General features: G+C 38.1%; 1 protein-coding gene across 1 annotated transcript in view; it reads right to left on the minus strand.

The window, feature by feature from the left end:
• The window catches only part of BCAS1 (brain enriched myelin associated protein 1), a 155,615-nt gene that overhangs the window by 109,271 nt on the left and 22,164 nt on the right, over positions 1–24,180 (minus strand). Inside the window, exon 3 of the mRNA XM_044661119.1 lies at positions 2,808–3,382. Within this exon, the coding sequence (XP_044517054.1) occupies positions 2,808–3,382 (575 nt within the window). The remainder of the gene's footprint in view (positions 1–2,807; positions 3,383–24,180) is intronic.

The raw sequence follows: 24,180 nt of genomic DNA on the forward strand, positions 1-24,180 counted from the left end.
GAGCCTGAAAACAACTCTGGGATGAAGGAACTATGGGTATTTGATGAGGAGAATTTTATAGGTATTCAGATGAGGAAATTGAAATTCAGAGAGTGACTTAAGTGTTCATGGAAAGACAACTAGTAAATGTCAGAAGTGGAATATGGCATTTGAACTCAGATCTCATTCTAGCTAACTCAGTCTAGCATTCTTTCCACTGTGCCATTTTGTCTGAATGAATGAATGAAATGACTATTCCATGTCTTTGTGCTTTGTATGTAACACGCATGTACATGCAACATAAAGACATAGATACTCAATAATTTAACTTTAATGATAGCTATCATCCAGTCATAATTTTGGATCATGCTAATTTTAAACAATTAAAAATGTGAATATGTAGAATTCACACATGAATATTGAAGGTGCTAGCCAATTTCCAGAGAGTTATAACTTTTGGCTCTCCTAAGTGGTTACCTTAGCTTTACTCCCTAACTTGGCTATAGATATATATGGCATAGCATCATGGACTTAGTATATGGAAGAGGCTTTTGAAGTAACCTCTTATTTTATAGATAAAGAAACTGAAGTCCAGAGAGATGAACTCATTTAAAATCATGACAGGTAGAGTAAGTGGCAGAGCTAGGCTTTGAACCCACATCCTTTAACAATGAATCTAGCCCTCTGTTTCCTACACCAGGCTTCCTCCCATAATGTTCCTTGTATATATATATCTCCTCATCTTCAGATTAAAATCCCTTGAAAAAAATAACAGTTAATTTCTGTATTAGTAAAACCTTTAAGTAGGGCAAGGGCTAGGCAAATGGAAGTTAGGTGATTTGCCTAGGGTCACACAGCTAGTAAGTAATTGGGGCAAGATTTGAAGTCAGGTCCTCCTGACTTCAAACATGGCACTCATCCTCTGTGCCATTTAGTTGCCTCTATTAAATCCTTTTTCAACACACTCAGAATGGAATGTTCTTCCCAAACTTATTTTATAAAAGAATTGATTTGGATAAAATACCAAATAAAAGATATCAGCCTTTTGGCATTCAATGAGACTGAATTCTTCTTCATCTAGGCTTTGTTGTCCTTTGGTCATCAGGCTTTTTAAAAAACCTTTTAAGACTATTTTTGAGAGGACTCTAGGACAGTGAATGACTTACCAAATTTAATAAGCTCAGTTTTCTCAACTTAATTCAATAGGCCCAGAATGACTTTTTATTTTCTGGAGAAAATAATATCTTATTATTTTTCCCCAAATGATTCTGGTTTCAGAAATCATAATGTAAGAATTACTGTTCACAGATGTTATTTTATACATTGGTTGACTTCTTCTCCACTACTCCTTACTCATCTAACAGAGTACAATAGGAAAACAGGACTATAAGAGCTGGAAGAGATATTGGAGGTCATATAGGATAACTCATTTTATAGGTGAGGAAATTGAGGGTCACAGAGGAGAAGGGCTTGCATCATGGGCTCTCAGCTAACCAGTGGCAGAGCCAAGAGGCAAACCCAGATTTTCTGACTCTAAAGCTGATGGTTTTTCTGTTCATCCATATTGCCTCTGTATAGGTGGTACGAGTTCTCAGAAACTTAAGCACTCTGCCGAGTAGCCTAACTCCTCAAAAATAGACTCAGCCAACTCTAAACTGCCTTACTACTGAAAGTTGTTATTGTGCCTCCCTCCAACATTGCACCCCTTATTGTAGTCCAGCTGGAGCTGCTGGAGCTTGAATGTTTAAGACCCAGTGTGCAAACTGCAGAGAACAGAGAAAGAAAAACAACCTAATTGGTGCATGCAGTACATACATTTTTGGAGGGAGACTTCTGAACTATTTAAAAATCCGTAACGATGTACTTTTCTTAGTGAAATAATATAGAAAGCTCCACAAATCACATAGTATTTTCCCTCGGTCCAACTCTACTAGAGGCACTTAATCTTAAAAAATAATTGAATTAATAGTTTATTAATAGTGGCTCAGTGTCCGACAAGGAGACAGACAGAAACAGAGACAGAGAGAAATGGAGAGACAAAAAAGAGAGAGAGAGAGAGAGAGAGAGAGAGAGAGAGAGAGAGAGAAAGAAAGAAAGAGAGAGAGAACCTTACCAGCTCCCATTTTATTCTCCATTATATGAATTTTAGATCTGAATAAAAATAATCTCTACATATTTCAAACAAACAATGATTTTCCCAAATCCTAAAAAGAGTTTGTCTTAGTTTGCTGAGGCACAGAAATATCTCTTTGGGACAGCTCTCTCAGAAAATATACACTCTGTCAAGCCATAATATTGTTATAAGCAGAAATACTATTCGTAGTATACCTTGATTGTCTTCTTTGACATAGTACAGTTGAGAATTTTCAGAAAAGAAAAATACCCCTCAACTCATCTGCACTCGGCAGTGAAACAACAGGCTTCTAACAAGAAGCAAAATGGTGGCTTCTTGAAGGGACAGGAATAACTATGACATTTTGAATGCTTTTGCATCCAGGTCTACTGCTTCCATTCATATAGTTCTCCTACCTCAGACTCTGGTAAATGGGATGAACTCATCTTTGTGGCAGTCACCTCCCTTTTTTTTTTTTTTACACAAAACAGATGAAACAGCTGTTAGTACTCTTCAAACAGATGTTCCTGTCAGCTAAAACATCAGGGAGACAGTATACTACAATGTCCTATTTGTTTTAGAGGGTCAATGACTTGATACCTTCGTCAAGGCCCCTGGTGTCTGTTGTTTAACATATGTGAAGTTGTCTTACCCCATTAATGCTCTTATGAGATTTCATTAAGAATGAAATGGATATTCTTTTTTAAACACTTGCCTTCTCCTCTGGGACATTGTTTGACTGGCTCGATAATCCAGGAGTCTCTCTGTCCAGGTGTCGGTTCTCTGTATTCTCAGTTCCCTCTTGGGTTCCAATGGGAACAGGTATGTTTTCTTTTTTCTTGTCCAGTTTGAAGAATTTGTCAAAAAAGCTGGGTTCCTTGGGCTTGGCAGGGGCTGCACCCTCTGCCTCAGGTGGAGGCGATGCTGGTTGTCCGGTAGCGCTAAGGGATGCTTCAGCTGGGACCTGGCCTGGGGTTTTATCTGAATCTTCTTCCAGTGCAGCTGTTGCCGGAAGTTTCATGTTCTCACTTGATGCTTTGTTCACTGGGGGTTTTTCAGAGCTGACATCCAGGCTCACTGATCCAACTGATGAATCTGTGCCTTGGTCTTCGGTACGTCCTGGTACAGGCCGCGAGAGTGTGAAGAAAAAACGAGATTTAGCAGCTGGTGTTGGAGCTTTGGCCTCCTTCCCAAGATTCTTTCCGTTGGTCTCAGAAACAGTGCTTATCTCCATTGTTTCATGGGAAGAAGTGGCCACATTACTCTGGTTAACACTTGTCTCTGCATTGGCTGCAAACACAAACACAAAACATGAATTATTCAGCAAAACAAGGAAACTCAAGTATTAATCATGGACTTCAAATGTTTCATACTCTTGTGTTTTAGTAGGACAAAGACCACGCAAACTTGTGGCATGTTAATGAATCCCTTTGTTCCTTGGTTTGCCGATGATATAAATGTTGGTTTACCTAGGGACACTTTTTGTCTGTTTTCTGAAAATTCAGACTAGGAATAGTACAGGCTGAGCTATAAAGGGTCGGCTTGTGGTCCATGTCAGTAGGCAGTCTTAAAGAAAAAGTACAGGACCAGATGTCTGCTGCCTGGAGAACTTTCTTCAGATGTTCTGGGAACCTTTAGCAGTCTTTTTTTTTTTTTCAGCTGAAAAAACAGACCCCAAATTGGAAAGCAAGAGTTATTTTGAACGGTGGCATGCTAAGAGTTTCCATAATTAAAATGTGTTGTTGTTGTATGTATATTTGAAAAATAATAATAGCTGAAACATAATATAGTCCTATAAACTTTCTAGAACACTTTACAAACATTAAAGCTAGGTAGTTCAGTAAACAGCTAGATCGAAGTCAAGAGTTCACATCTTGCTTCAGACATTACCATGGTGACCCTGGTCAAGTCACTTACTCTTTTAGATTCAGTTTCCTTACCTGTAAAATGGGTTTAATTATACTGCCTACTTCACAAGATTGTTGTGAAGGCCAAATGAAGATAATACATGTAAAGTGCTTTGCAAACTTTAAAGTGCTATGTCAATATTACCTATTATCATATCTCTGGGTCCTTGGTCCACCCAAGAACTTTTGGGAATGTCAAGGGTTCAATTTTTCTCATTCCTCTTTAATAGATGAAATAATAAATGATCCTTTCAAGATCTGAGAGCCTATGTCATATAGCCTGGTTAAATTTGGTGTCTCCCATCACAAGAAGTTTGGTCATTGAATAATTAATTTTTTCCAACCTCAGCAAGCAATGAAGATTTTCTGCTAAAAGGTAGGAAGATGCTGTTCTGCATTGTCCTCATGACAGAGCCTTGAAATACTAGAGGATGTCTACATATGAAGAGATAAGACATATGGTACATATAAAAAAGCAGGGGTTTTGTGTTCGAATCCCAGCTCCATTCTGTACTATGCCTATGAAACATTCTACAGTATCTATGGGACACTGAGAAAGTCATTTAACTGAGTCTCGGTTTTTTCAACTATAATGAGAATGAAATAGTTTTTTTATTGCTCTAAATTGTATTATCCTGTAAGGCCATTTGATGTTAAGTAACTTATCTAAGATCATCTAACTAGTAAGTGGTATATCTAGGATTTAAACCTAGAACTTCTGACTCCAGGTCTAACAGCCTTCCCACTACCAGTGATGGGCAAACTTTTTAAAGAGGGGGCCAAAGGAAAGGAAATGCTCATCTGTCAGTCTGTTTCTAAGGCAACTCTTGCGAAGTTTCATTGTATTATATCCTACTCATTGTATTCGTCAGATTAGAAATAATGTTGCAGGGCCTGATGGAACATTTTAGGGGGCTGCATCTGGCCCAAGGGCTGTAGTTTGCCCATCACTGCACTATACCATTCCATCTCTCAAATTGTGGTGAAAATCAAATATCACATACAGATTTGACAAAACGGATCAGGCTAAATGTCTGATGCTAGGTACAGAGACACTGCTTCATTTGTCCACTGGCAGAGGGACCATGCCGTGTGCATTTGCCTACTACATACAATGTGGACCCTCAAATAAATATTCTATGACCATAGTAGTATCAAAAGACACTCTCTCTCTCTCTCTCTCTCTCTCTCTCTCTCTCTCTCTCTCTCTCTCTCTCTCTCTCTCTCTCTCTCTGTCCTAGAGAGAGTTCTTCCAGTCTTATCTCTGTCATCTCTTTATTTAGGTTTGTACATTTGTAGACGTTCTCAAAATTTGATGTCTACATTTCCATTCTCATTTTGTGGGTTCCTGTAGAGGTGTTATTTTTTCCCTACTCTAATTGTTTATCCTCATGGTGGGATAGGATGTAGGGTTATGTGTGTATGTGTGAGGATGCCCATTAGCACTGTAAGAGAATTCCAATATGAAGTAGATCTTAAAACAACTAGGAAAAAAGAGACTTGAATTCTCTGCCTCAATCATCTCTCCCCATTCTGTATTCTGCAGAACACAGAGAAGGAGATGCTAAGAAGAAAGGCTACAGTGAATTATGTGCCCATGTGGGAGGTATCCACTACACACTGGACCCCAAGCCAATCACTTCAACTATGTCTCAGCTAATATACTGACTGATTAACTCATCCATCTCTTCTTGCCGCTCTCCCTGTGGGAGAAGCCCTCCTGGAATGGGTAGAGGGGGAAGGCGTTTCTATAAACAGGACATCTGACAAAAGACCAAAAGAAAAAAACATTAAGAAAGAGCAGTGTCAGGTCCCTGAGTGACTAAGTGAGCCAGCTGATGTGCCCAGTGAATGTAAATTAAATTTACTGATGAACCTTGCCAGCAGAAGAGGAAACAGCTGAAGAAAAGTGAGAGGCAAAAATTCCCAACAAAGCAAGGCTTTTGGAGATGCCAAGAGTTTCAACTATTTCTTTCAGCATCTTTCCTCTTGCCCTAATATTCTAGCAGAAAAAGGAGAGAGGATAGAGAGGGAAGAGTCTCCAGACAGGCATTGCTCTCTCCTAGACTTTTAAATTTGTTGACACATTATGTTAATACCCTTGAGCAGGTTCTTCATGATATCTGTCAGAACAAGGTTTCAATGCATAGATGGAGAGTGCTATAAATGCAATATTCTCCCAAGATATATACCAGAATCATTTGTTTCAACAATGATTAATCTTAGAAAACAAACCCCTTGAGTTTGTTACTACTACTACTAAATTTGTTTACTCTCTAGCCATCATGAATACTACTGAAAACTTATTTAATTGGATGGTGATGGGATGGAGAGAATATGACAAGTAATTGATTAGAACCTAGTCTGTTTGATAATAAAGCCATGCCGATGGTACTTGTCTCCTATTTTCTGGAGAGAGTACCTACACATCTGCAAAGTAGGTCTTTATAGTATGTACAAAGTGTAAAATAAAATCAGAGTAAGTCAGAGGAAATTCTGAAGTCCCCCATTAGAGATAGCTTGTCCTAATATTATAAGCACCTAACTTAAAATAGATTCAGTAGGATACGCACACGTGTGTGTACATGGTTGGATCAGTGTTGGTGAAGGTGGCAACAGACTTTCTGTAGGTTGAGGCAAAGAAGAACAAAATGGAATTTAGATGCCCCAACTTGTCAGGAAGAAAGGTCTGGAGATCCTTGGGCAAGAAGGTCAAGAGGTCTTGACAGCTGCCCGAGTGACTCTTTTATGTGTCAGATGGTTTGGGTAGTAGTCCTGATTAACACCAGAACTAGACATGTTCTAGTATCATGACTCTGAAAACTATATTGGTTTCATGGTCTTATCCAAAACAAGCCATGACCCTTTGCAGAGGAAGTGGTGTTAGCAGCTGCTGGAAGTGGCAATGAAGACAGAGTATAGTAATAGCAGAGTAATAGAGCTTTAAAGTCTTTATGGAATGGGGAGACCAGATAATATTAATCTACGAGTATAGAAATTGGTAAAGCAGTGAACTTCAAGCCAAAATATTAGAGTTGAAAGAGAAGAACAATGAAGAACAGAACCATAATAAGCAGGAACAAATTTAGATCTTGCCTTTCACTAGTACTGTGAGTTATATGGACTGTTTAGATTTGGGGGAAAGGGGTTGACTCTAGTCACTCCTATTTCTTGGATTCATCTTTAGTGTACCCTATATGTGAATGTGTGTGTATATCTATCTATCTATCTATCTATCTATCTATCTATCTATCTATCTATCTATCTATCTATCTCTATATATCTGTAGGTACTTGTGGGAGGTTGGGACCCATCAGGGAATAAAGTTTATGGTCTCAGATGTGAGTCCTTTCTGTATGCTTTGTTATGTGTATCCAACTTAATTTATCTTTCATGTCTTGTCCTCTTGCAAGAGAATTGAATATGAGAGGAAAAAAGGAGCTAAGTTCAGATAGCTTTAGTCCCCAAGAAGGGACTATTGTTTGAGGAATGCAAACTGGATAAAATGTGGCAGATAAATATAAATGTGATAGAATATTTTTGAAATTTTGAAAATTATAAATATGAAGAATTGTATAAACTGAGACAGAGTAAGCTGAACCAGTAAAATAATGTACATAATGACTACAATCACATAAAGAAAATGACACTTGAAAGACTTAATTCTGATCAGTTATGATTTCAAAGGACCCATAGTAAAATATACATCTCACCACTTGGCATAGAGGTAGTATGATAGTTGTAAAAAAAAAAATCTATTTTTTAGGCTAGATAATGTGTTAATTTGTTTTGCTTAAGTGTACTTAACTGTTTTAAGGTAGGGTTCTTGAGTTCTATGGGGCAGGGGAGTCATTATATATATATATTAATACACTTGATATATGTGAGATACATATTTACATATGCACATATCTTTACAAATATATATAAACATCAATCAAATATTTTTTTTAAAAAGCTAAAACAGAAACCTCTAAGTTTGAATTTGGGCCCATAGCTTCTGTTTGGAGCCATTGGTTATATAGCCATGAGTGCTCTGAATAAAATAATGGCTTGATTTTTCAAGATAATCAAGAAGGCATCTCTGTTTTTTTGAAAAATTTCTTTGGTCTATATTTTAGGATTTTTTAGCAAAATATTTTTCCCCCAGTCCAGACTGTTCTTGATTGAAGTAAATATTCTAGATGTGTTTTTTTTTTTCTCTCTCTCTCTGGAAAAGTTTTGAATGACAAAACTCAGTATCTTAGAAGTATTGTTTGTTTGACAAAACTAGAGCCTTTCCTGGTAAATGGTTCTTTGTGGCATGGATTCAAATACTGCTCAGCTTCAATGCTTATGACTTTGGACCACGTATTTAGCCTCTCTGAGTTTCAATTTCCATTTATATAAATCTGAGGGACTTGTTTAAGCAGACTTACTTCATTCTTAGGTTTATAATCAGATAGGTGGTATAAGTGGATGGATTGAGTTTTGGATCTGAAGTCAGGAAAATGAGTTAAAATACAGCCTTGGACACTGGCTGAGTAATTTTGGACAAGTCCTGCAACCTCTGCATGCCTCACTTTCCTTAGATGTCAAATGAGAATAATATATTGTATATTATATGTATATATTTAATGTATATACTTTTCAGGGTTGTTGTGAGATCAAGTTGAGATAATATTATAAAGTGATTTGCATATCTCAAGGTGCTTCCTAAATGCTAACTGCTAGCCATCCTAGAATTTAGGCTTATGTTGTCTCTCCAAAGATGAGGCAAACCCTAACATGTCTGAACTTCAAAGGACATTAGACACCATCTAGCTCAACTTCACCATTTTTTAGAGAAAGAAACTGAGGCCTATAGAAGGAATTCACAGAAAAAATTCACAGAATCTCAATCAGAAGAGAATTCAGAGATCATTTAGTCTAACCTGAATTTAATCAAAAATTCCATCTATAACATAGTGAACAAGCTTGTAGCAAAAAGATCAGCCCTGAGCCTTGGGATTCTATGATTTCCAGTCCTTGGAGAAGAAATGGGAAAAGGAGAAGAAGAGGAGGAAAAAGCAAAATAGACTAGAGGTTTTTAAAAATGGAACCGGTGGTATTTCTTTAACAAAAACTATAGCATATTAATTTCCAAATATATTTCTTTCCTTTGCCTCCCCAGAGAGGCTTCCATTGTAAAAACAAATGAGAGAAAGGAAGGAAGGATGAAAGAAAGACAGAAAGAAATAAAAGAGAAAAAATGATCACTTTAGCAAAACTAATCAATATGTCACCTAAGTCCAACAATAAATGCAATAATATTCTATGCCCATAATCCACTACTTCTGCAAAGTAAGAAGAATGGTGAATTTTTTCATCTCTTCTTCAAGGTCCAACTTGGCCATTATAGTTACACAGCATTCAGAATTGGGGGGTTTTCTTTCCCTCTTAAAAAAAATTCTTACCTTTCATCTTGGAATCAATACATCTGTATTGGTTCTAAGGCAGAAAAGAGATAAGGTAATGGGGTCATATAGCTAGAAAGTAAGAAGTCAGATCTGAATCCAGGACTTCCTATCTCTAGGCCTGACTCAATTCAGTGAACCATCTAACTGTCTCCAGAACTGGGAGATTTTCAAGGAGAATTTGTGTACATGTAATACCTCAGAGCTATGAACAATATATTAAGAAAGAAATAAAAAGCCCCAAACCATAGTTGCAGCACTGACCTTCACTCTCTCTGCCACCTGATACCAGGCCCAGCTTCTCATCTCCCACCCCGAATTTCATGTTATTGGAACATTTCCCTCTGGCATTTACATTTGGACAAAATCTCAGCAAATCCGTGTTTCATTCTGTTTCTCCCTCAGCATCTCTAATCTCTCCAATTTGAGCTAAGGACTCTCAACATAGCCCTTAAGATAAAACGCCCAGAATCCATTTCTCTCACATTGTCTCTGCCCCCTGGCACATTTTAATTTTCCTAAGAATACTTCTCTGGTTGAACAATTCATCATAATTGCTCATCACTTTGCAATTGATCTCGTAACAACCTGCAGACTCAACAGGCTGACTAATATACTGTGACAGTGCACCTCCCATACATTCTGCAAGTACTTAACAGAAGGGCACTCCCATGATTTCTCTGTCTTCCTGCTTTTCATCAGACTCAAAGAAAGATAAAAGAGGCAGTGACAATTGGTTAAGACTTTCTCCTTGGCAGCTAGGTGTGTGTTGGAAAATGCAGATGGTTTTCTTTGAAACTTCATCTTCAATCTGTTTTTTTAATAGTTCTTTTGTATAGAATATATGACATATAATACTCAAGATATAATGTGTGGCCAAGTGGCTTGCTGCAGAGAGGATGAGTGTGAGACAGAATTCTTGAATTCAAATCCTACCTCTGATCCGTACGCCAGCCTTGTTATCCTGGTCAAGTCACTTAACCTTAGTACTTCAAACAACTCTCTAAGACTGTAAAATTATGGACAAGTTAGTTCTATTTGCAACTATAGTGTTGATTTCTTCACTGGGAGAAGATCACAAGTTTGCTTAAAAAGAAAAAAAATCCTCTCTAATGTTATATAAGTGACTTGGAGAGGCAGAACAGTGAAGAGAACTGGACTCAGGAAGACCTGACATGCTTAATTTTAGCACAGCGGCTAAGTTGCATTGAGAAGTTTCCTCACTAAAGTTCCCTATACAGATGAAGTCACAGTTTGGCCCGAAAAGAATAGTTTTAACATTAATTACAGAATGAGTGATTTGCCAAGACTAGAAGAGACATCAGAAGTTATTTAGTTTAAAGTCTTTATTTCATAGGGAAATTGAGTCTAGTGGCAGTAGGGAGTGGGGGGGAAGAAAGTGACTCATCCCAGGTCACGTAGTTATTTAGGGACAGAGAAAGGTGTATAAGTCAGATTTCTCATATTAAGTTCCTTCTAGTACACATCACGTTGTCTCCCTAAAGGTGAAATGAATCCTAACAAATGCCAGAGTTGGAAAGGATCCTATGGAATAAATGCTTCTTTTCACAAAGGATGATAGTGAGACTCAGAGAGAGGAAGTATCTGTGAAAACTGATCTGGATTTAGAGTCAGGATATTGGGGTTTAAATCCTAGCTCATCCACTTACTACCTTTATGACCTGAGGCAAGGCACTTCATCCTTTGGGTCCCAGTTTACTTATCTATAACACAAGCGGGTGGGACTAGATGATTTCAAGGTTACTTCCCAGCTCTAAACCAATAATCTTATAATTCCCTGAGCCTATGAATCACAGAACCCCTATTAGAAGGAACTTTGGAGGCCTGACAATTCCTCTTATGCCATTGCTAAGAAGAGGGGCTTCAACCTCTGCTTGAAGATTGCCAGTGAGAAAGAAACTCCTACTTTCTGAGGAATTGCTATGCATTATTGGGAGGCTCTAATTGTGATGATATTTTCCCTCCATCAAGTTTCAATCTACCTTTCTTAAATCCATTGTACATATTTCTGCTGCTGGAGCCAAATAGAAAACATTCGTCTAAGAGCTCTTCCTTACAAACTCTCTTCATATACTTGAAGACAGTTATTGTTTATCTTCACTTCTTTATGCTAAACATCCTTCTTCCTTCAGCTCATCCTCATGTGGCACACTTTCCAGTCTTCTTGACACCCAAATTGCTCTTCTCTAGACAAAATCCTACCCAACAAATTCTTCCTAAAAAGGTGATACTTACAACTGAACATAATCTTAGAGATGGAGCGTGAGTAGGAGAGATTTTGGTTCTCACTAGTTCTAAAAGGTACTCGAGATCTGACAGCTGCTTGGGGGCCAAGACCAGAACCTCAGTGTCCTGTTGCCTCTCAATCCAATACTCTTCCTTTTTTGGAATCTTTGTCTTTCGGAAACACAAAGGAAAATACTAGAGTTGAAGTCAAAGGATACAATTTTGAATCCTGTTTTCTGTTTTTCCTTGAATGAGTTTGGGCAAGTCACCTAACACTTTTGGGCTTCAGTTCTTCTCAATGATCCTATAATCCTAGTTTAATGGGTGTTTGGCACATGCTCATACCACTAAAATGGATGTACCCAAATGGATGACACCAGGACCCTCCCTGTTTTGTGGGACAGGAGACCTGGCACATGTACAGATTTTAGCTTGGCTACAAACCCAATGGTAAGAAGTCACTCCCAATCTGATGGCTGGCCAATGCAAAATGTCAACACGTATACCAGGTCTCCTGTCTCACAGAAGCATGTACCTCCCATATTTCATGTAGGAACATCCATTTTAGATAGTCTAGGCATGTCTAAACATTACACTAGGATCCTAGGGATTACAGTTGGAAGAGACCTTTGACATGATATAGTAAAGTCTATTACTCTCACTTTACAGAAGAAGAAACTGAGGCCTAGAAATTTAAAATGATTTATAATAGGTAGATAATAGAAGAGATAGTTTTCAGACTCAGGTTCTTTAACATTCCATTTCATATCTCTCTCTGTCTCTCTCTCTGGATACTGATTTACTTTTTAAATTGAAATAAAATGTGAGCATAACCCTCCAAAGCAAGGTAGCCAAAAGAATAATCAACAGAAAGTTAAAAATGAGTCATTTCTGAGTACTCAGTATCTCCTTTCAAAGCCCCCAGTGTTTAGTTAAAGTGGAGAATTGTCTATTCCAGCCTTTTCCTCCAGGAATAAATTAAGACAGGGAACACATTCTGGATTATAGGCCCATAGTTGTATCATTGTGATAAGATGGGGTTACATTCTCTATCAGCTCCGGTTAGGACATAGTATTTATGTGTCCTTGGCAAGGCTTGAAAATCTCTCTTCCCTTCTTTCCCCGCTTCCATTAAAAATAAATTTTTACCTTTGAAAAAGGACATTTATAACATTTGGGATCTGTAGCAGTGGTGATAACACAGTTACTCATTTATATACTTAAAAAAACAACTCTTACCTTTTGTCTTAAAATCATCTCTATGATAGAAGAGGAGCAAGGGCTAAGCAACTGGGTTTAACTGACTTGCCCAGGATCTGACAACTAGGACGTGCTTGAGACCAGATTTGAACCCAAATCCTCCCATCTCCAGGCCTGGTGCTCTACTTACTGTGCTACCTGGCTGCCCCTCAGAACATAGTTACTTATATAAAGACCCACTTAGAAATTAAAATGTTTGGGTACCATTTGATATACCAAAAGATGTTTCTATAAAGGGAGAAATATGTGGTAGAAACATTAGGGGATTTAGAATCAGAGATCTGGGGCTTGCTTCCTAACTTTGTCATTTACCAGATGTAAGATCTTTGGGAAATCACCTCTTCTCTTTGAGTCTTAATGTCATCATCTGTAAAATCAGTCAGTCAGTAAGCATTTTTAAGCATTTATTTGTGCCAGGCACTGTGCTAGGTAGTGGGGATTCAAAGAAAGGCAAAAGACAGGGGGCAGCTGGGTAGCTCAGTGGATTGAGAGCCAGGCTCAGTCATGGGAGGTCCTGGGTTCAAATTTGGCCTCAGACACTTCCTAGCTGTGTGAGCCTAGACAAGATGCTTAAACCCACTGCCTAGCCCTTACCACTCTTCTGCCTTGGAACCAATACACAGTATTGATTCCAATAGGGAAGGTAAGGGTTTGAAAAAAAAAAAAAGGCAAAAGACAGTCCCTGCCCTCTCTCTCTGTGCTCACAGTTTAATGGGGGAGGCAATTTGCAAACAAATGTGTACAAACAAGCTATCTGTATATATAATAAACATGAAATACATAATAAAAGGAAGGCATTCAATTTAAGAGGGATTGGGAAAGGCTCTGGTAGAAGGTGGGATATTTAGCTACAAAGTCAATGGTAAGAAGCTGCTTTCAACAAATGGTTGGCCAATGTGGAATGTCCATACGTATATCAGGACTTCTTTCTCCTCGACACATCTCCCATGTGGGTGCATGCATTTTAGGTCATCTATCCATGCATAAAATATCCATTACACTAAGATTCTAGGGATCAGAAAGGAAAGAGATCTAACAAAGTCCAACCTCCTCACTTTACAGTATAGGAAACCGAGGTCCAAAGGGGTTAAGTGATTTATAATAGGTAGGTAATAGAATTTATGATAGGGCTGGATTTGATAGCTAGGACTTGAAGAAAGCTAGGTATCCAGGAGGCGGAGATGAGGAGGGAGAACATTCTAGCCATGGGGAACATACTCAGAAACCTACTCAGAGCTGAGAGCTGTGAGTGTCTTGTTCACGGAAGAGCAACAAGGCTTTTGACATCTAAGTTCACAGACAATAAAGAGCAGAGGTAGTGTCTGAGCCTAGGTACTCTGCTCCTAAATCCGGGCTTTATCTACTACTGCACGTTTATTCCACCATATATAACACATACAACTATGTCCAGCAGTGTCCACATGGGATGTCCTTCCTAATTCCCTCTTCTTCCCACTCTTACCAATTGAAAAATGGCTTCCTTAAGTCAGGCGCTCATCAGAATTACTCATGAGATGGTAGCAACTGAGTAGTGAAGTAGAGAATCACATAGAAGAGGCAGAAATGTGTGCACTCACTTGGCCCAAGTGGGTAGTTTGTGAAGCCATTGAATTACAATTTTTTAAGACACTTATGTTCTGCCTTAGAATCAGTACTATGTATTGGTTCCAAGGCAGAAGAGCAGTAAGGGATAGGCAATGGGAGTTAAGTGACTTGCCCAGGGTCACACAGCTAGGAAGTGTCTGAGATCAGATTTGAACCTAGGACCTCCTGTCTCTAGACCTGGCTTTCAATCCACTGTGCTAGCCAGCTGTCCCAAAACATTGAATTCTAAACATTGTGATGTCAAAATCCAGCCTTTTAGATAGAAAAGGGAGATTCTTGGGCAATGCCAGTCTTGGTGATTGCCTTGTGGCTAACCCCAAATTAAAGAGCTCCTATGTTTAAAAGTTTAGGGATTGGACTTTAGATGAAAACTGAAAGAAGGGGATTTTCTGATATAGCATATCTTCAATAGAATTCTACTTAGAGAGCAAAGCTAGCTAGCTATTCAAACAGTGCAGATCCAAAGAGAAGGAGAATTCCTGTTCAGCAGCCCCAAGGCATATTTTCCTTTTGGAGAAGAAGAGGAAAATCCAAACTACAGAATTATCCTCTGGGTGTGGAAGGTACTTTGCAGGAACATGTGAGAACCTGGGGGATGTGCCAGAATTTGAGTTCTCAGATCAATGAAATCATAAGTCCAGTTTCTATCTTATCTGCTATCATTCATTGATTCCTTCATTCACCATTTGAGGACACACATAGAGGAGCCAAATGTAAGTTATATTTATTTATTTTTAAAAAAATCCTTACTGGCTCCAAGGCAGAAGAGTGGCAAGAGCTAGGAAATGAGGGTTAAGTGACTTGCCTAGGGTCACACAGCTGGGAAGTGTCTAAAGCCAGATTTGAACCTAGCACCTTCCATCTCTAAGCCTGGCTCTCAACCTGCTGAGCTACTGTAATATCATTTCTGCTATGCAAAATGGAGAGCAGAATGATTTACATTTAGCAGTTTAGAAACCAATCAAGCTCACCATGAACCAGCAAGGGAGAGGCAGTTGCTGGCAGATTATATTTAGTCAAGCTTTCCCTTATACCTCTTTCCTTCAGTCCCTGTTCCCTTTCTCTAAGTTTGTTGTTATTAAATCTTGAAACTTACTTAGGTGGATGTCATCATTACCCTAAGGATTATCAAACATATCCTTGACTATCTGAGGGAAGAGGGATTACTCAAACTAAAGTTAAGTCACAGTCACCAGCGTTATTCATCAGTTTTGGAGCCAGGATAAGCAGTCAAGGAGCTGTGTGATCTAACCCACAGTCTCTTATTTGATCACTTATTCCTGGGACACTGTTATATTGGAGCTGGGTGTACCACTTTTATCACAAATATTCCTGTGGAGTCTTTAGTGTCAAACTTAGGGATTCCCACACTCACTCAGCTTCAGCTCCTCATACTATCAGAGGACCTGGGCATCCCATTATCCCATAACAGTATCCATATAACACTACCCAGCTGCCCCCTGTAAGTTATATTTAGAAAGTGTCCTGGAATAACTGGGAGCAATAAGTCAACAGAGAAAATGACTTTTGGTGGATCAGCCTCTCCAATATCAAAGACAATGAGACCATGTGAATTATGTCAGTGTCTGGGGAATTCTTGATCAATTTATTTCAGTTTTCAATCACTGAAGTTTTTATCCATTGTTTCTGTTTCTAATTTTGCCCTCTGGGACCAAGCAGAAATTTAACACTTCCCACTTGACAGCACTTCAAATAATTAAAGATAATTAACATATGCCTTCCTCTATCCCTTTTCTTTTGCAGGCTTGGTATTTCTAGTTACTTCAGCCATTTCTTCTGTGATATAACTCAGAGGCTCTAAACCCATGTTGGTGAACCTATGGCACATGTGCTGGGGGGAGCTGGCCCCCAACTCCTCTCCATGCATGCCTGAGGACATATCTCACATCACCAGCTCCTCTTCTCAGCAGCCCAATGGGAGTACTTCCTCCCTCCCCTCTCTGTGATGAGGTGGGGAGGCTCACATGCAGTGTAAGGATTACAGTTTGGGCATTTGGTCTCTAAAAGGTTCATTATCACTGTACTAAACCATCTTGGCCACCTTACTCTTAACGCTCTTCATTTTCTCATTGCCCTTAGAAGAGGGTGTCTAGATCAGAATATAACACTGCAGGTATACAAAAAATCAAGCCATTCCTAATTGATAAATGGTTAAGGGACATGAATAGGCAGTTTTCAGATAAAGAAATCAAAACTATCAATAAAAACATGAAAAAGTGCTCTAAATCTCTCATAATTAGAGAAATGCAAATCAAAACAACTCTGAGATACCAACTCACACCTAGCAGATTGGCCAATATGACAGTAAAGGAAAATAATTAATGTTGGAGGGATTGTGGCAAAATTGGACACTAATACACTGATGGTAAACTTGTGAATTGACCCAAATGCTCTGAAGGCCAATTTGGAACTATGCTTAAAGGGCTTTAAAAGAATGCTTGCCCTTTGATCTAGCAATACCACTACTAGGTTTGCACCCCAAGGAGAAAATAAGGAAAAATACGTGTACAAAAACATTTATAAAAATATAAATTGCCTAGATTAACAGCAGAAGAAAAAGAATACTTAAATAATCCCATATCAGAAAAAGAAATTGAACAAGCCATCAAAGAACTCCCTAAGAAAAGCCCCCAGGACCAGATGGATTCACAAGTGAATTCTATGAAACCTTCAAAGAACAACTAATTCCAATACTATACAAACTATTTGAAAGAATAAACAAAGAAGTAGTTCTACCAAACTCCTTCTATGATACAAATATGGAAAGCCAGGTAGGACAAAAACAGAGAAAGAAAACTACAGGCAAATCTCTCTAATGAACATAGATACAAAAATCTTAAACAGAATACTAGCAAAAAGACTCCAGCAAGTGATCACGAGGGTGATTCATTATGATCAGGTGGGATTTATACCAGGAATGCAAAGATGGTTCGACATTAGGAAAATCATCCACATAATTGACCATATCAACAAGCAAACCAACAAAAACCACATGATTATCTCAATAGATGCTGAAAAAGCTTTTGACAAACTACAACACCCATTCCTACCAAAAACACTAGAATGTTTAGGAATAGAAGGGCCTTTCCTAAAAATAATAAATGGTATATGTTTAAAACCAACAACAAACATCATCTGCAATGGAGATAAATTAGAAGCATTCCCAAGAAGATCAGGAGTGAAACAAGGATGCCCATTGTCACCTCTATTATTTAACATTGTACTAGAAACACTAACAGTAGCAATTAGAGAAGAAAAAGAAATTGAAGTTATTAAAATAGGCAATGAGGAAATCAAGCTATCACTCTTTGCAGAGGATATGATGGTCTACTTAAACAATCCTAGAGATTCAACTAAAAAGTTAGTGGAAATAACAACTTTAGCAAAGTTGCAGGATACAAAATAAATGCATATAAATCATCAGCATTTCTATATATTTCCAACACATCACAGCAGGAAGAGTTAGAAAGAGAAATTCCATTTAAAATCACACTAGACAATATGAAATACTTAGGAATCTTTCTGCCAAGACAAACACAGCAATTATACGAACACAACTATGAAATCCTTTACACCCAATTAAAACTAGATCTAAACAATTGGAAAAACATTGATTGCTCAAGGGTAGGATGAGCTAACATAATAAACATGACCATCCTACCCAAATTAATTTACCTATTTAGTGCTATATCTATCAAACTACCAAAACACATTTTTACTGAATTAGAAAAAACTATAACTAAGTTCATTTGGAAGAACAAAAGACCAAGAATATCAAAGGAAATAATGAAAAAAAAATATGAAGGAAGGTGGCCTAGCAGTACCAGATCCTAAACTATACTACAAAGCAGTAGTCATCCAAACAGTATGGTACTGGCAAAGAGACAGAAAGGAGGATCAGTGGAATAGACTTGGGGTAAGTGACCTCAGCAAGACAGTTTTCGATAAACCTAAAGAGCCCAGCTTTTGGGTCAAAAACCTGCTATTTGACAAAAACTGCTGGGAAAATTGGAAAACAATATGGGAGAGATTGGGCCTAGATCAACATCTCACACCCTATACCAAGATAATCTCAGAATGGGTGAATGACTTGAATATAAAGAAGGAAACTATAGGTAAATTGGGTGAGCACAGAATAGTATACTTGTCAGATCTATGGGAAGGGAAAGACTTTAAAACCAAGGAAGAGTTAGAAAAAAATCACAAAATGTAAAATAAATAATTTTGACTACATTAAACTGAAAAGTTTTTGTACAGACAAAACCAATGCTCCCAAAATTAGAAGGGAAACAACAAATTGGGAAAAAATCGTTATAAAAAAAAACTCAGATAAAGGTCTAATCACTCAAATACACAAGGAGCTAAATCAATTGTACAAAAAATCAAGCCATCTCCAAATTGATAAATGGGCAAGGGACATGAATAGGCAATTCTCAGATAAAGAAATCAAAACTATCAATAAGCACATGAGAAAATATTCTAAATCTCTAATAATTAGAGAAATGCAAATCAAAACAACTCTGTGGTATCACCTCACACCTAGCAGATTGGCTAAAATGACAGCAAGGGAAAGTAATGAATGTTGGATGGTATGTGACAAAATTGGGATATTAATGCATTGCTGGTGGAGTTGTGAACTGATCCAACCATTCTGGATGGCAATTTGGAACTATGCTCAAAGGGCTTTAAAAGACTATCTGCCGGGGCAGCTGGGTAGCTCAGTGGAGTGAGAGTCAGGCCTAGAGACAGGAGGTCCTACGTTCAAACCCGGCCTCAGCCACTTTCCAGCTGTGTGACCCTGGGCAAGTCACTTGACCCCCATTGCCCACCCTTACCACTCTTCCACCTATGAGACAATACACCGAAGTACAAGGTTTTAAAAAAAAATTGCTAAAAAAAAAAAAAAAGACTATCTGCCTTTTGATCCAGCCATAGCACTGCTTGGATTATACCCCAAAGAGATAATAAGGAAAAGGACTTGTACAAAAATAATTATAGCTGCACTTTGTGGTGGCAAAAAATTGGAAAATGAGAGAATGTCCTTCAATTGGGGAATGGCTGAATAAACTGTGGTATCTGTTGGTGATGTGACACTATTGTGCTCAAAGGAATAAAGAAATGGAGTAATTACATGTGAACTGGAATGACCTTCAGGAATTGATGCAGAGTGAAAGGAGCAGATCCAGGAAAACAGATCCAGGACTTATGAGAAGGAACACTATCCACATCCAGAGAAAGAATTATGGGAGTAGAAACATGGGAAAAAAAACATATGAATGATCATGTGTTTTGATGGGTATATGATTGGGGATCCTGACTTTAAATGATTACTCTATTGCAAATATTAATAATATGAAAATAGATTTTAAAGAATGATACATGCACAACCCAGTAGAATTGCTCATCAACTCTGGGAGGGTGGAAGGAAAGAGGGGAGGGAAAGAAGATGAATCATGTAACCATGGAAAATAATTCTAAATTAATTACATAATTAATTGATAAAAAAAGAGTATAAGAGTTACAAAGATGAAAAAGAAAATACTGCAGGGCAGTCTCACTAGGGGAAAGTATAATGGATCTATATCACATGGCTTATTCTAAATAAAGGAGGGCGTTTTCATTGAAATTCTTTTCAGGTGAACTGAATTTTAGGTATTGCTAAGTACTTGCAGGTCTAGGAAGTTAGAAATTAGCCTGATTTCCACTAAGGATAGTGGGGTTACTTCAAGATGAATTGGACCAGATAATACAATGACAGTGCCCATGGGACCCATGTATTGCAGTACAAGTACTGGGCTCTGCCTCAGCTATTTAGCTTCATAGGGCAGGACATACCCATACTTCATTAGCACATCTATAAGAAACTTCCTGTGGGAGCTTCAAAGCCCAGACCTCCAACCCACATGGAGGCTTTATAATAGTGTTCCTGTCTCTAACCCATGTGCTTATTTTTTTTTCATATTTAAACATTTCCCCTGGTTTCTGTTTTTCTGCACTTTACAAGAACAATATTGGAATTTTGAACCTAAATGTAAGAGTTTACATTTATTCCTATTGTCATTTTCAATCAATCAATCAATAACATTTAATAAACATTTACCATGTCTCAGACACTGTATTTATTACTAGATTCTGTCTAATACTCCAGCTGGTCAAAATTCTTTTTGAAATCTGATGGTCATCCAACATATTACTTATTCATAGTAGTTTAGGCTCATCTATTCATTTGAAGAAGGTGCTATAGATGTCTCCATCCCATTCATTGACAGATTTAACAAAAATATTGAATGCACAAGGCCAATGAAAGATCCTTGGGCATGACTTTAGAAAACTCTCACCAACTCCACATTGCTCTATAAATGCCTACTCTGTGGCTGTGGCCCTTTGACAAGTTCCAGATATAGTCTGCTGGTTTAGGCAATATCTTTTTATGTATGTACACAAGGAGAGCAGGAGAGAATGCCAACAATTTTTTGATTTGCTCATAAGAAACTTTGAGCCTCCACTAAGAATATAACTTTGACTATTAATGTTCACAAAAAAATCCTTTGGGATCATAGAGAATTATCTGGCATGACCATATGTGCATTTGTAAAAAAGAACCTTGCTCCTCCCTACTTTTGTGCCCCTATATACCTTGCCTATGCCTACCTAATTCAGGCTTTGCCTCCTACAATACTTCCAATCTTTAGATTCACTTTTGTTTTTTCATGGGCTATAAATTTTTAAATGGAAGAACATCCTGTACTAGTAAAACACATGCCATTGTTGAAATGACACCCTGGGGCAGCCATTTTCCCTACCTTCCTGAACTTCAGATTCTATTCTCCATTTTAGAAGGAAAAAGTGAGTCACAAGTGGGATCCTCCCAAAGGAAGCAAATGTCATAGGAATTTGGCTCCCATCCAGTCACTGGGCCACATGATTAGGATAATCATCATAAACATTTTAATATGATGTTATTCTAAAGAAGAGAATTCTTGAGGGGCATTACAGTCATTCTTAAGTGTGTGAAGGGCAAAGAGATGGAAGAGGGGTTAGGTCCAAACTAGGAAAAATGTATGGAAGTAGTAAAAAGACAAAACTAGGCTTAATGTCAGGGGGAAAAATTACTAAGAGAGTTGTTCAGAAATGGAATTTATTTTCTTACATAGTAATTGTTTCCCTTTCACTGAAGATCTTTTTTTTTTTTTTAACTTCCATCTTTGAATCAATTTCTGAGGGAAAAGAGTGTTAAGAACTAGGCATTAGAGATTAAGTAAAAATTGCCCAGGGTCACACAGCTAGGAAGTATCTGAAGCAAGATTTGAACCCAGGAACTCTAGTCTCAAGGCCTGTCTCTAAATCTACTTGACCATGTAGTTGCCCCCTCACTGAAGATTTTTAGGGAGAGAATGGATAGTCACTTGTTGGGACTACCTAATAGCTAAGTGATACAATAGACCAGTGGAAATTAATTTTTTTTAATTTTAATAGCAATTAATAGGAAAGATAAATGCAGCTGTGGCTATCACCACTGCCTTGGATTGCTGCAGATTCCCTTTTTGGGAATCACTGCAATAGACAGAGAGAGCACTAAGCTTAGAGATGAGGTCAGATCAGGTTTTAGACAACTATTAGTTTGTGACTTTGGAAAGTCATTTAATCTGTTTGCCTCAGTTTCCCCTTCGGTAAAATAAGGATGATAAAAGCATCTAGCTTGCCCAGCTTTGTGAGGATGAAATAAGAGAATATTTATAAAGCACTTAGCATGTTGCCTGGCACATAGTATATAAATGCTAACTATTATTATCATAATGGGATGAGGATTTATATCTATATCTACAAAGATAGCAATAAATAGACTTAAATCTCCATATTTTTTTTGAAAAATCCTTACATTCTGTCTTAGAATTGATTCTAATTTCTAAGGTTCTAAGGCAGAGGAGCAGTAAGGGCTGAGCAACTGGGGTTAAGTCATAAGCTAGGAAATGTCTAAGGTCATATTGGAACCCAGAGTCTCTGGACTCTAGGCCTAGTGCTATATTTCCCTACATGTTTGTATATAACTGCAGAGTCTCTGCCCTGAATGAGCTTATGCTGTTATGATAATGATGATGACAATGATGAGGATGATGGTGATATGGGAAAGAAGATCCCTAGTCATCATCCAAATGGAAAATACAGCCACTGACACACCTTCCAGCTTTGAAATTCTGCAAATCTTGGGCTTCAGTTATGCAAAATAAAATAGTTTTGTTAAATTCAAATCTTTACTCTTTCCTTTAATAGCCTCTTTAGGAGCTCATAGTGTGCCAAATTCAGCTGGATAGGAGTAGGGCATGGAAGATCCCCCACTAAAAATGAAATGAGGCAAGAGCTTGGGGGAAGCCAGTTGAGGCAAACAAATATTCAGCTCCGGAGTGTTCCTTGAAGTGTTCTCTGTCAGAATTTCCTGGACATCACTCAGGTGGCTAGTTTTCTTCTTTTGATCAGACAAGGCTCTCTATAGATGCTTCAGGGACCACCTGGCCTATATGTCCATTTTTATTTGCTCTCCTTCCAATTTGGACCTAGCCTCCCTTGTCAGGTGGTATAGCTCATCAATTGTGTGCTGGGTAGAATAGTGTTTTATCACTTTTTTTTTTAAATTTAAGAGTTTACAATCTAGAATTAGGGCAGAAGTCTCTAGTCTCAAGGTCTGTGTCTCTGACTAGGTAGAACAGTATTTTATCATCTATTTATTTGTTTTTTTTTTTAATTTAAGAGTTTACAATCTACAATTAGGGTAGAGAGGGAACTGCTTTTCCAGCTTTCTGAAGCTTAGCCTGTGCCTGCCCCACATTAAGCAAAAGTGACATATTCTTGCTTAGTTTCTAGTGACTTTTATCTGGAAAGGTGAAAGAATTCTGACCACTACAGGTTCTTCTATCCCCTTAATAATGAAACATAACCTATCGAATGTCACAGTCTCTGCTGACAAAACTTTAAGACAAATCTAAGTTCATCTCTCTTATTAGAACTAGCAATAACTGTTTCATCCTGGGAACATATAGAATAGTACAGAAATGCCAGGAACTTCCTTGACTGCTTCCTAGACAGAAAAAATGGACCTTGTCCAACTTTTTTCATTAGTTAGCTATGAGCCCTTGGGCAAGTCACTTATCTACAGATCTCAATTTGTTCTTTTTGTTAATGAGCTGGTTGAATTAGGTAGTTCCTCTGGTCCTTTACCTGATAATGTTCAATATTCTAGGGCAGGGGTTGGCAACCTTTTTGGCCGTGAGAGCCATAAACGCCACATTTTTTAAAATGCAATTTCATGAGAGCCGTACAATGCTCACATGTGTGCACTCCTGTAACAGCGCCTGAAAAAAAATTGACTTTATGGCTTCTGCAGAAAGAGTCGTATCTGGCCCTCAAAAGAGCCAGATATGGCTCGAGAGTCATACGCTGCCGACCCCTGTTTTAGGGTCTCTTCCACCTTTGAGATTCTTTGTTCTAAGTTCTCTAAGGTCCCTGCTAGCTGTAATATGCTGCTTTTTACAGGTCCTCCCAATTATAACATTCTGTTTCCTAAGCTTTCTTGCTTTCTTTCAGTTCTAACATTCTATGTTTTAGGATCTCTTCAAAC

Source organism: Gracilinanus agilis, chromosome 2 (assembly GCF_016433145.1).
Source record: "Gracilinanus agilis isolate LMUSP501 chromosome 2, AgileGrace, whole genome shotgun sequence".
Classification (NCBI taxonomy): domain Eukaryota; kingdom Metazoa; phylum Chordata; class Mammalia; order Didelphimorphia; family Didelphidae; genus Gracilinanus; species Gracilinanus agilis.